We start from the raw sequence: 12,366 nt of genomic DNA, 5'->3' as shown, positions 1-12,366 counted from the left end.
TTAGCTGAAGTGGACAATAAAATAGTGAGAATTTTGACAGAGAAAATACTATTGTGATATTTAATCAGCCATTTGTTTGTTCTTCAGGGGACGGCAAGGTGTTAACACGGGCTAATAGGCCTGAGGGAAGAGCTTTCGATTTTTTTTGGGAACCAATGTCAACCATGTTAGAACAGCTAAAAAATCTAAAACTTAATGAGAGCGAAGAACTATATTTGTCCAAATTGGTACTTACAGGAGGTGATTCTGAACGGATGGAAAAATGGCACAATGGGGGAATCCCACCTGCAGATGAGATCAAAAGAGGTCAATTGCAAGGCATAAGTAAAAGGTAATTTGAAATCATATGGCATCTATAAGTTTTTCAGTTAATTTTTCACTTATTATGCCCAATATTTTCTTAGCAAATAGACCCATATCCGATATACATAATTGTTAAATAGTGTTTCTCTTCTGAGTTAAACTTCCAATAGAAACAATATTTTGAGAGGGATTATGAATGTAATGAAGGATCTCTGTGTAAAGGAACCTCATTAAGTTGGTCTTCCCAGGTTCATAGCAAGAAGCTAAACTTTGGCACTAGCATTGAAGCATGTATTTATGGTAACACAGCCGAAACTAATGGCCTATAAAAGTTCTTTTATTTTGGTATTTAAAGTTCTGAACTCTAATCCAATTAATCAATTGTCTGGCATGTCTGAAACACTAGAACCGCATGACTAGCCAAGTCATTCAAATTTAATATGAAAACTTTTAAGGTTTGATTTTTTGAAAATTTTTGAAAGTCTGTATAAGTCATTATGTAACATATAATAAACAACTGTTATTCACAAACGGGGGTTGTAAATTTCCCTTGTAAGTGGATCTCATTGATATATAATGTGCTAATATACATTCATCAACACAGTTGAAAGTAAATGAAACTCATAAGGTCTCACCCAATTAACCCAAGACAAGACTAACTAATTATCCATGCAATAAAGGAAATCACTTGTGACAATAAAGTATAAACAGACAACTAAAGAAGGAATAGAATTTTTCTTTCTCATGTAATTATAAGAATAAGACACAAATTATGTCCTGAAAGCTAATATGATTTATTCGTACAAAAACAATGTAAAATATATATATAGAAGCAGGAATTCAGATTAGAATGTCAAATATCATCATGATCACCATCATAGCATCATATACATCAAATTCAATATAAAAATAATAATATCAAGTTCAAGTATCATTGTTTCAATAATTGGAACTATATTTTTAAAGTTTAATCATCAAATGGATTCTCTAAATCATCAATATCATCATTCCCATCATCCTCATCGACATTAACATTAGATGAACCAATGCAGATTTTGCAGAGAGTACAGTGAAATGAAGGGTTGGCTGGCCACCATCTATTGCTGATGAACAGATAGTAAAGCAGCAATATCTATCCAATTTGGAAATCCTTAAGGTTGTATCCAGTCAATCAGAGTTCTGCCACCATATCTAAGCAAACACTGGGTCAAGGTGTTAATGATGTCAGGGAACAACAAAGATATCCCAAAAGCTAGGCCGGTCCAAAGCACAAGAAAACCATATGGCATGGAATAGAGATGTTTTGGAATACAAGGGACCACAATGGATACTATTATTCAACTGAAATGTCAGATGACGAGCCTAAGTTTGCTTCTGCCTATTGTCTGATTCCTTTGCTAAGACAGTACAATATTCTGCTGTAGCCTGGGGAAAATTACTGAATGACTATGTTCAATTTATTCCTCTGATATATGTAATTGTATCCAACATCTTTACAGACTGGGATATCTGTCAGATTAATCAAATATGGGTGGTACTTCAGTATTTTATCTTTTACATTGTGATTTTGCAAGTCATGGATGTCAAAAAATTATAAAATTTTGCAAAATAAACATAAATTTGGGTGCCCAGGTGTCTGGGTTCACCTCGGACGAACCGGCTCACCTGGGCACAGACCCTGGCCAGACCCGCAGGCATACTGGACCAGGTCCTGGACCCGAACTGGTACCAGGCCCTCAAACCTGCGAACCCTGCAACTTAGATTATCCTCTGATATATACATTGGATGAAACTACAATAGTTTAATAAGAAAAAAACTGTATTTAGACCTAGAATTCAATGGAAAAGGGAATGGCAAAACCAATTTGAGAAAAGATTGTTGAATATGAGAGCATCAAGTTTCACATCAGCAAAGCAGGTATTTGACAAGTTTTGAAATACTTTGATGTAAGACAGATTTCCATTAGGGTAAGCAATGTGGGCAAGTAGTTTAGAAAAAGTATTTTCATCAGTTAAATGCCAGGATGAGTTCCTTAAGCAGTTTGTTTGCTACCCGTGTATACAGGCATGTACATGAATCAAGCTTACAGTGCTTAGCTGGATCTTCAAATTTATCCTACCGTAGCACTAAATTATTCATTTGAAAGACCTTATTATTCACTTTCTTGTTGCGGAACTTTTGAGGTTCTCTTTTGATTTTTCCAATCTTTCCAACACAGTCAACTAGATTTTATGGAAGGCCAAAAGGGCATGTAAGTGTTTTTGCGCTAGATTTGTGTCCTCTTTCTGAAATTGAAATTTTGTTCTGGCAGAAGAAATCTGCAATTTGCAAATACTTTTTGCAGGCTTGAAACCATCTAGCGTCCAGCAAAAGGTGTGTAACATCTGCTGTTGAATTTTTCAAATGGCAGGATTTGGGAACCAAGGTTCCCTGTTAAAAATGTGTTATATTCTTCTCATGTTTAAACTTATTGTTCTAGAGAATTCTTTTTGGTGCTTTATTGGGTTTGCAATTCTTGTCTGCGTTTTAAAGCATTTATGCAAATTATAAAAAAACTGCTTTTTAATGTACCTATTATTATCTGCACATGCATAAGGGTTGAATAAGAGCTTTATTACTGTATTGTTTACAGTTGAGATTTTATGCAATAGAAAAGAAGGTACTGTCCTGGGTTTTTTTACCCAAAAGAGTTTTCTCAGGTGAAAGAAGCTTGTACTGTGTTTGCTTTCTTTTTAATTCTGTTATTTGCTTCAGAATCTGTATTTACTGCTTCTATTGTACAAGTTTGTTGGGTTTCTTTTTCCTAGAGTCCTAACAAGCATAATTAGTCTTTGAACCCCAAGTTTCGTCACATCTTTACAAAGTATTCGAGTTCCTGTATTGCCAATAATTGTAGCATTTTCATTTGATTCCTTTCAAAACAAAGCTTGATAGATATATTTATTTTCTGAAATTTAACTGAGGTTTAATACATTTTGATCTGGTTAATTTGTCATTTTTATAAAACAGAATACGTGGATTTGCTACAACTCTATCAAGAATGCCAACTTTCAGGCGTCGTTTTGAAGATGTCGTGAAGGCAATTTCTAGAGCAGCGGGTGAGATGAAGGGCAGTGAAGAACTCGTTTAAGAATTAAGCAGTTGCAAATGTAAAATAGCAGTTTGTGAACCATGGTTAAGTGTATATTCCAGTGTAATTCCAAAAAGATTTCCCATTGTCTAGACAACACCACCTTCAGAAAATACTGGCTGTAACTAGCAGTAACAGTCTGCATTCGGTATGGGTTGGTTTATCACACATTTTCAGCCTTCTCTGATACATGACATTGTAACTTCAACCTCTTATTAGTCAATTTTTTCATTGGTTTTGATACAAGTGCTGGTGGACATGAGTCCAGTATAATACAATTATGATACATTATTAAAAAGGAGAGCATAAAACTGAAATTACACCATGATTTACAGAGACTCCTTGCATTAGTGGATGTTTTGACTACTAAATTCCATGAATCTTCTATATGACATGAGAGATCGAATCCCAATCTTTAAGCAAGACAACTCGCATTTGAGAGTGTTCAAATTCCTCCTAGTGTTTGCACAGTGATAAAACAACTCTTCTTTAATAGTCAACTGTAATAGTCAACTTACATTGTAACGTCCCAAAAAATCTCCCTTTCAGTGTAGTTGAAAACCAAATCCCTCCTTTAATGTACAATAGGATCAAAACCAATAAATTTAAATATAATAATCAGACATTTTTAGTAATTACAGTATTCACAAAAGTAGTAAATATAGATACACTAACCACATCTTACATTGTAACATTTGCACAATGAGAAAACAACTCTTCTTTAATAGTCAACTTACATTGTAACATCCCCAAAATCTCCCTTTCAATGTAGTTGAAAACCAAATCCCTCCTTCAATGTACAATAGAATCAAAACCAATAAATTTAAATATAATAATCACACATCATTTAGTAATTACAGTATTCAGTTATTAAACTATCCACAATACTACCAAGAACTAGCAAGCCTCCCTTCTTGGAATATAAATATACTAATAACACCTCTTTTATAATTAACCTATCCATAAATACTATCAAGAAGTGTAGCTTTCTTTGTTCCAAGAAGGAACACAAATGTAGTGGTGCATCTCAAACAATCTACCATCATTGCCTCATGAATAATTTTTTTTTCACTCAACCTCCTCTTTAATTTTAAAATCTTATTAATTGAAAGTAGCATTAAAATCTTCATGTATCATTGAGAACACAAATTTAAATTGACAAGCAAAATGTGTATTATTAAATATAATAAACATTTACAAGGTGTTGATTTCCATTCATGAAAAAGCATCTCTTACAATGTGTTCAAAATATCTCCAAAATATCTCGTGCTGACTCATATTCCACATATCCATAGGATGGAATATTTTAATATTTTCTAACAATATTAAGCATTCTAAATAGTAATTACTCCAAACAAATAGCCTATAGGATTTAAACCTATTACCTCTCCAATATAACTTGTATAACCAACTCCCAATTATTCAATCACCAACTCACCAATTCCACTACATTGGAGACTCTATTTCAAAATGTTATTATATATGATTCCAAAACTATAAAGTAGTGAATTTCTTATGGGCAAATATCATTTGTGTATCATTTATTATTGTCATGTTATTTTGGATTGTATATGATGGTGTGAGATCATTGAACTTGGTCTTCACAATGAATTATTTTAAATAATTCCTAGCAACTCTCTTTCTCTTCATGCAGAGATTGGCATCGCTTGCAAATCATTAGATTGTCCATGAACAACGTTACACAGGGAGTAACTTATCATTCTCTAATTCAACCATGGTTCTTATTCTTTTTTCATGAGGACACATTATTGCACTTCATATTTATGCAAACCGCTCATGTTAGCAATCTTCTTAGGCCAATGCATTCTTGCACTAACTGCCACTGTGACAATTAACACATCAATAGATTTAAGTGTTGCTTATTTTTATTGCATCCTTCACATTTGGTATTGTATGAATGTAACAAGGGTGTGATCTCTACTTGCCTTCATTTTGTATTATTCATCATAAAGAGGTATTGGATATTTATCTATGAACAAAACCAACTTTTGGGCATGGTGGCAAACTTGCTAGGTGATAGAAATCATGGGAATGATGTGCTTTTCAGATGTTCCAATGCTTTTCCATCAAAAGTCTTTTTATGCCATGGTTTTGTCTCTATTGGCTCTGCATAGTGTAATGGTGAAAATTAGGGTTTCACTCAATCAAGGTAATAAAACCACTAATTTTGTTTAATTAACCATTGCATTGAAAGAGGGAGGGACCTATTAGATCTAGGCTTAATCCCTCTTAGGAAGAAGCTCTTAGATCCTCCTTTGTTAGGGTTTTATTCCCTCTTTCTAAGTTGAATTGTTCAAATGCTAAAATTAGGGTAAATGGATGAATATTGAAGAGATGAGGCATAAACAGTGAGCCATAGTCGCCGTATAGAGCCATAAACTTGGCTCTGAGCAAAGTAATATGATTTAGTTCTGCTTCTCAAAATTCAGCTTGAATTATCGGAACCGTTGTAGTGGTCGCCTTGGTCCTCCTAACTTTTTGTTGTCCAAAGGGGAACTTGTTCGTCTCTGTGAATCTTGGCATTCCTCCAAACACAACTCTGTACCTTCTTTTGCACACAGTGAAAAGGGGGAAATTGTTGGGAATAGGGGTTTGTTTAAGTCAAACCTCAGTTTAGGAATTAACCTTGAATGAATAAATGCAAATACTGAAATGAACACTGGAAATATATACCTTAGGTCTACAATTGTTGATGATGATGATTTGTTTCTTGAATGTTTTCACATATGTTGTATGAAATGACATGAACATGACAAAACCCTAATCACACACACATGCTTGCATAGGAATGATGTAATTTTGCTCCACAATGATTGAATGAGGAATATGCAGACTTGAAGATCTCTGAAAATGTTTGATAATGAACGCTTCACAGATGCAAGGAATTGATTGCTTGATGTCTTAGATTGCTTGGAGATTATGAAATTCGGTTGATCAAATGTCTTTATATATAGGTGTGTAGGGGAAAAAGTGACACTAAGCAAACATGCCCTAATCTCACTTTCAATCACACACTTGTGGAATACGAAAGAGCCTAGAGGTATCACACAATTGGCTACTTCTTTTTATAGAAGAAAGAGCCACGGGCTACCTATTAGGATTTCTATTCCTTTGTTGCAAATGATAGATAAAATGATGCAAGTTCAACTACTAGCCCTAGAGTGCAAGTATGAACTAGTAACAAGATTGCAAGATTGAGATTAAGTGATGAAAAGCTGTAAACACAAGGATAAAAAGGAGAATGCAGATGTGTACCTGGGGTTAAAATCTGAGTGGAAATGTTCGGGACGGGGGCGCATGCGCCACTGACCTGATTCTGCACCTGAAACTGCTCCTTTTGGTAACCTGAAAAGCTGTCTGAAACTTGCTGTCTGACAGAAGGACCAGGGCACCTAGCGCCCCTGTCCTGGCAGGACCAGGGCGCCCCATGCCCCTGTCCTGGTCTTTTGCTCTGAAATTTGGTGTGTTGTTCTGTCTCGGTCCGCTTCCGTCGGATCTGCAACTTGCGGCGTTGTCCGAATCCCGAAACCTGCACTTATATCTGAAAAGGTATGGTGGGCAGCTATATAGGGTTTTGCCTTAGTCAAACCCCCACTTTGGTGATTTCCACCTCCACGAATAGCCAAGTTGTATTGTAAAAGTAGTGTGTGCAGACCTTGTGTCTGTGCAAGATCCTAAAATGCAAGTAAGCAAACTAGAGCAACCTAGAAAGTAAACCCTAATTGCTTGTACATGATAATGTAAATGCTCCAAATCAAGATGCAAAGTGATCTAAAGCATGAATACAAATGATATGATGAAGCTTATGCAAAGACATGAAAACAACATGAAATCATACCCAACCCCAAGGGAGGGGTACAAGCCAATCTTCAGTCGGTGATCCCTTATTGTTCTTCAATGCCTTCAAAGCCCTAAATGGATGAATGAAATTGATAGATCCTTGATGGATGGATGTTGAATGTTGTTGAAGTCTTCAAAGATCTGCTCTTTCGTTGCATAGAAGGTCCTTGAAACCAAAAATTTGGATACTTTCAAATGAAGAAAGAGAGCTCTTATATATGAAACCCTAGGTCTTAATTTCAACTTTAGGCCGACCTAGAGATTGAATCTCCCGCCAATTTCTTGGGGTTAAGCTTTATTTTATGATTGGATCGCGCTCCTAAAATTTCGGGAAAATGTCCGGGACCGTGCGCACGCTGGGCGCCATGGTCCCGACAACTTTTCACCAAATTTTTAGGGTCGTCGGATATGATGATTTTAGAGCGAATCCCGAAGTTACAGGTGATTTCAAGATGTTTTGACCCCCGAAATCAAGCCCCCAAGTTCAAAATAGGACCTAATTAGGGTTTTGATTAAATGATATATTAGAGGAATAAAATGAAAGGGACACACTTTAATGAAAAGGGCCCAACTTTATGATATGGAAGATGATGAAATAGAACTTTAGACCTAATTAATTTAATTAATTAAGTGCTAAAGGGGAAATGCAATGCAAAATGCAAAATGCGCCAAGGCGGGTGCTAAACTAGGTGTGAAATTGTACCACCCTAGCAAGTGCGTACAATTTATGACGCTACAAGAGGTATTTAGGTAAATTAACAATTAGGAAAACCTCCAACGGTCATGCAAAGCCACATAGATGAATTCTCGCTAGAGGGATACGACCCTTGCTCTAATTCAAAATTGGGCCCCATTAAGAGGAACCATGGCACTGGGTGCCATGGTCCTTTAGAAAAAAGGATCAAAATGAAGCCTCGGGGAGAAAGGTACCCCACCAAGGAATCCATCAGTGGGTGAATTAGAACTAGAGAATGGGCACAAAACGGACCTATATAGGTGATGAGGATAGGACATGCTAAAGTAGGGGCACAAACAAGAGGTGTAAATTGGCCCGATGACAATTTATGATGCTACATTTATCCCTCACTTTAACAAGAGTATGAGCCTATGCAAATACTCACGGTTAAGTAGATGAAGATATGAGAGAGAAAGGAGCAATTAGGAGCATAATCATAAGGAGTGTAAGACATCACTAATTTCAAGGAACCGAGCCACCAATCTTAGGATTTTAACTCACTCAAATGCATGCAAGGGCACACAAAACAAGACAAAAAAAGGCAAACAAAGACAAACAAAGGGAAAAGGTAAAATACACACAACACAAAAGCCAAATATAAAAGACAAGACCTCAAGTCAACTAGCCGAAGAGACCTCGATATCAAAATGACTCAACCACTAATATCATTCTTGAAAATGCCATCTCAAGAACACAAGTGATCACATAAAAAGAGCAAGATCGTGCATCATCCATGAACTACAACTAACAAAGCTATGAGATCATGAGAAGAAAGAGAGAAAACATGGACACACATTCTATATGTGTTTTTCTAGGTGATCCATGGGAAGAAGAGTGAGAGAAGACACAAATACAAATGAAACTAGAGATGTGTTTTTCTAGGTGATCCATGTTGGGGAGGAGAGTAGGAATAGTCTAGTTGTGTTTCGCTAGTTCCACTCATCCTCATGCATGCGTGCAAGTGATATTTGGTTTCAAGTGTTAAGAATCCTGTATAAGAATTTGTTTTGTCTTGCTTCGAGCATGCAACAACTTGTGTAATACATAAAATGAAAATGCAAATGTGTGTATGGTATCAGGATCATCTCATGTAGGAGTTTTTTTGCTTTGGTTTTGAGAATGTATAACCTTGTGTAAGACAAATATACGCCTAGTTTTGAGGACATTTCTGTTAGGAATCCCACAGATACTGAGAGGGGGGGGTGAATCAGTATCTAACCGGTAATTAGAATTTCTCAACTTAAAACATGCAGTACATATTATAACAATGTATTGATATGCAAGAAATAATGCAATAAACAAAATTAAAAGCATCCACATGAAAAGCACACCATGACACAAAGATTTAACGAGGAAACCCGGTGTGGGAAAAACCTCGGTGGGATTTGTGATCCACAATATCCGCTTACTGGCCAATAAGAGAATATTACTTACAAGAGGGGCCTGCACATGCAGGAAGGCCAATTGCCTAGAGCTCACTGCTCAATGGGAAGTCTCACTGACTTACAATGTGGATTATACAAATCCAATATCTTGTACTACTTTACAATAGCATCTATAATGCCTAATCCACTACCGGTTTCTGCTCTGTTCTTTACATAAAACCTTTAACCTATATTTCGCATAATAGGTCTGCCTAATATCTTCTTTTTTTCGCTTCCATCACTTACAAAATGTCTACAATGATCTCTCTTATATATAAGAGTCATCTTACAACTTGTCAAGTCGGCTTACAAAGTTTTTACAATAATAAACAAAATATAATATAACAAAAATCCTGTCGGCCTTCTGTGCCGGTGGTCTGAGTGTCGGTGTAGAGTGTGATCTGTTGATGCCGGTGAACTATCTTGTCGGTGTAATGCGTTGCCGATGTAATGCCTTGTCAGTGCCATAGGATTGTAAGGTTGCCATCAATGACAAAACCTTCAATCACATACAATGTCTCATTGGAGTGTGCATATGCCAACAATCTCCCCCTTTGGCATTGATGGCAACACTCATGAGAAATTTCAAAAGTGTATCAAAAAATGTGAAGTCCAAAAATGTTACCAAAAATGTGTGCTCTCCTTGAGCATATGATTCCTGTGATATTGAATTTTCTCATACCACTACTCCCCCTTTGGCATCAATGACAAAGGTTGTCAATATGTCAGTAGAGTTTGTAGTTTCAACCTTGTAACTGGGTAGTTACAATTTGAAATAGATCCGCCAAAATCAAGTTTATACTCTCCATAAAATTTTTACTGTCTCTTATTGTTGTCTCTATTCTTTTAATTGTACCAGTGAGGTGTTGCATATGCTCTGCCGGTGTTTTCTATCCCTGTATAAGTGCCTCAGATATTTCCTTCCGCAATGATGCTAGATAGTCCAATCTTGGACTTAGTTTTAATCTCAAATGCTTTGCCTTATTTACTATTCTCTCCTTTTCTTTCTAATTTAAGTAACTCTTCCTCAAAATTTGTTATCCTTTGCTCAAAAACTGATAACGTATCAAGTGAGTTAACAAAATTATCAGCAAGTTTATTGATTTCATCCTGTACCTTGCTTATTTTCTTAACTATGTCTACTCTCAAAAAGTTTGTCTTGCAGGTGTCTTTGTACAATGTTTTGTATTCCTTTAATAAGTTACCCAGTTCTGGTAGAAGTGTGTCAAATTCCCTAGTACACTTCTTTATCTGATCTTCAAAGAATTTTTGCTTTTCAATTTCTACCTTGTCCTTCAATGTTTCTTCCTTTATTCTCTCAATGTTCTTAGTGATGTATTTACACAAAGTATCAAGTTGTCCTAAATAATCTTTATTGTCTATATTACAGTTAGGAGCAATTACCTTCAAAATTGGGATTGTGTCATCTATAGCTTTATAAGCCTATGAACTACAATCTGTTATCCTTTTAATTGAATCCAAAAGTACTTCAGTTACATTTGTTGGTTTGTGACCTGATGAGGAGGAACCAACATTCTGAATTCCGCCGGTGGAAGAAGTAACTAAGCTTGTTGTGACCTCTGGTAGGTTTGTTTGTGTTTGCATTTCTTTAAGCAATGGTTTGTGTACTTCTATAGTTGCCGGTTGCACTGTTTCCCCATGAACCTATTCCTGTACCTGTTCCGGAGCCTGTTCCTGTTGCTATTGCTCTTCTTGTTGCACTGTCTCAATCTGAGTTTCTGCCTGTTGTTCTTTGTCATATGTTGGTTTCTCTCGTGTTTTATCAGTTTTCTTAGCTACCGGTAGCTCACTAGCCATTTCAGTCTTACAAGTTGTATCTTTGTCTACCACAATGTTGATCTTTTGTGTATCAACATCTACTATGTATAAGACTTTGGGATTAGGATTGACATCCTCTACATCCATACTTTCAACTATCGGTTGATCTTCTATAGTTGTTGTTACCGGTGATGTAAAGGGAGGTGGGGGTAAGTTGTCTTTTACTTTGATACTCAGAGGTCCACCAACCTTTCCTTTTCCTTTGTCTCTTTCTTTCTGATATACCTTTATTGGTTTAGGGTTCTTGTATTCTTCCTGTTTTTATTTTTCAACTAGGAATATATCCCATCCATTTTTCGTTTCTTCAGTCACCTCATTGACTCTTCCAACCATTAATGCAATATGTCGGTGTGCAGTAGAGAATACTGACCGATTGGCTTCAACAATTAAATCATCAATTTCTTTAGGTGAGTTTACTGGGTACACAACAAGTAGCTTTTCTATCTTGATTTTCTTGCCAAGTTCTATTACTGCTTGTCTCCTTACTTCCAGTCTTTTGAACAGTTCATCTGGTACTTCATTACAACTTCCATCAAAAATTTCTTATACATGTCCATATGCAATATAACACTGTTTTCTACTTGTTCTTTTTCATCTGCAGTCAGAGTGTCATACAATTTCTCTATATTCTTTAGTTTCCCTTCCTCTGTAATTTCATTCAATAGTATGTCAAGAGGAGCCAAGTTTTGTTTTGTTCTCTTCTTCTTCTTAGGTGTCAGTTTCTTCTTTGGTGTAGTCTTCTTAACCGGAGATCTCATTGCTTATTGTTTCTGTCTTGTCCTCCTAGGTGAGGGTGTGGTTGCCAGTGAGGGATCTCTTTTCCTTACAACCCTTTTGAAAGTTGCAAGCATGTCACTCTTCGAAGAAGTGCCTACCGGTGATAGATGAGTCTCAGGCTGTAGAGTTCCTAGCTCATCCTCAGTGATACCGGTTTGCTTTAACACATCTTCTTTAATAGCCTTTGCCTGTCTAGAGCCTCTTCTCACAACTTCCTCAACCTTTTTCACTCTCTTCTTAGATTGTATTTGTTTTTCTATAGTCTCAGCACTACCAAATACTTCTTCCTTTGGTT

The 12,366-nt window shown here is 36.3% G+C and overlaps 1 protein-coding gene across 2 annotated transcripts in view; it reads left to right on the top strand.

The window, feature by feature from the left end:
• The window catches only part of LOC131072157 (uncharacterized membrane protein At3g27390), a 37,008-nt gene extending 33,244 nt beyond the window's left edge, over window positions 1-3,764 (top strand). For both annotated transcript variants that reach the window (XM_059207112.1, XM_058008234.2), the window contains 2 exons: window positions 88-331; window positions 3,314-3,764. In XM_059207112.1, the coding sequence (XP_059063095.1) occupies window positions 88-331; window positions 3,314-3,434 (365 nt within the window). In that variant the 3' untranslated portion in view covers window positions 3,435-3,764. The remainder of the gene's footprint in view (window positions 1-87; window positions 332-3,313) is intronic.
• Window positions 3,765-12,366: the final 8,602 nt, after the last annotated feature.

The sequence above is a fragment of the Cryptomeria japonica genome, chromosome 6 (genome assembly GCF_030272615.1).
Source record: "Cryptomeria japonica chromosome 6, Sugi_1.0, whole genome shotgun sequence".
Taxonomy (NCBI): Eukaryota; Viridiplantae; Streptophyta; class Pinopsida; order Cupressales; family Cupressaceae; genus Cryptomeria; species Cryptomeria japonica.
The sequence above is the reverse complement of the archived record's forward strand: the minus strand, read 5'-3'. Positions and strand labels throughout refer to the sequence as shown.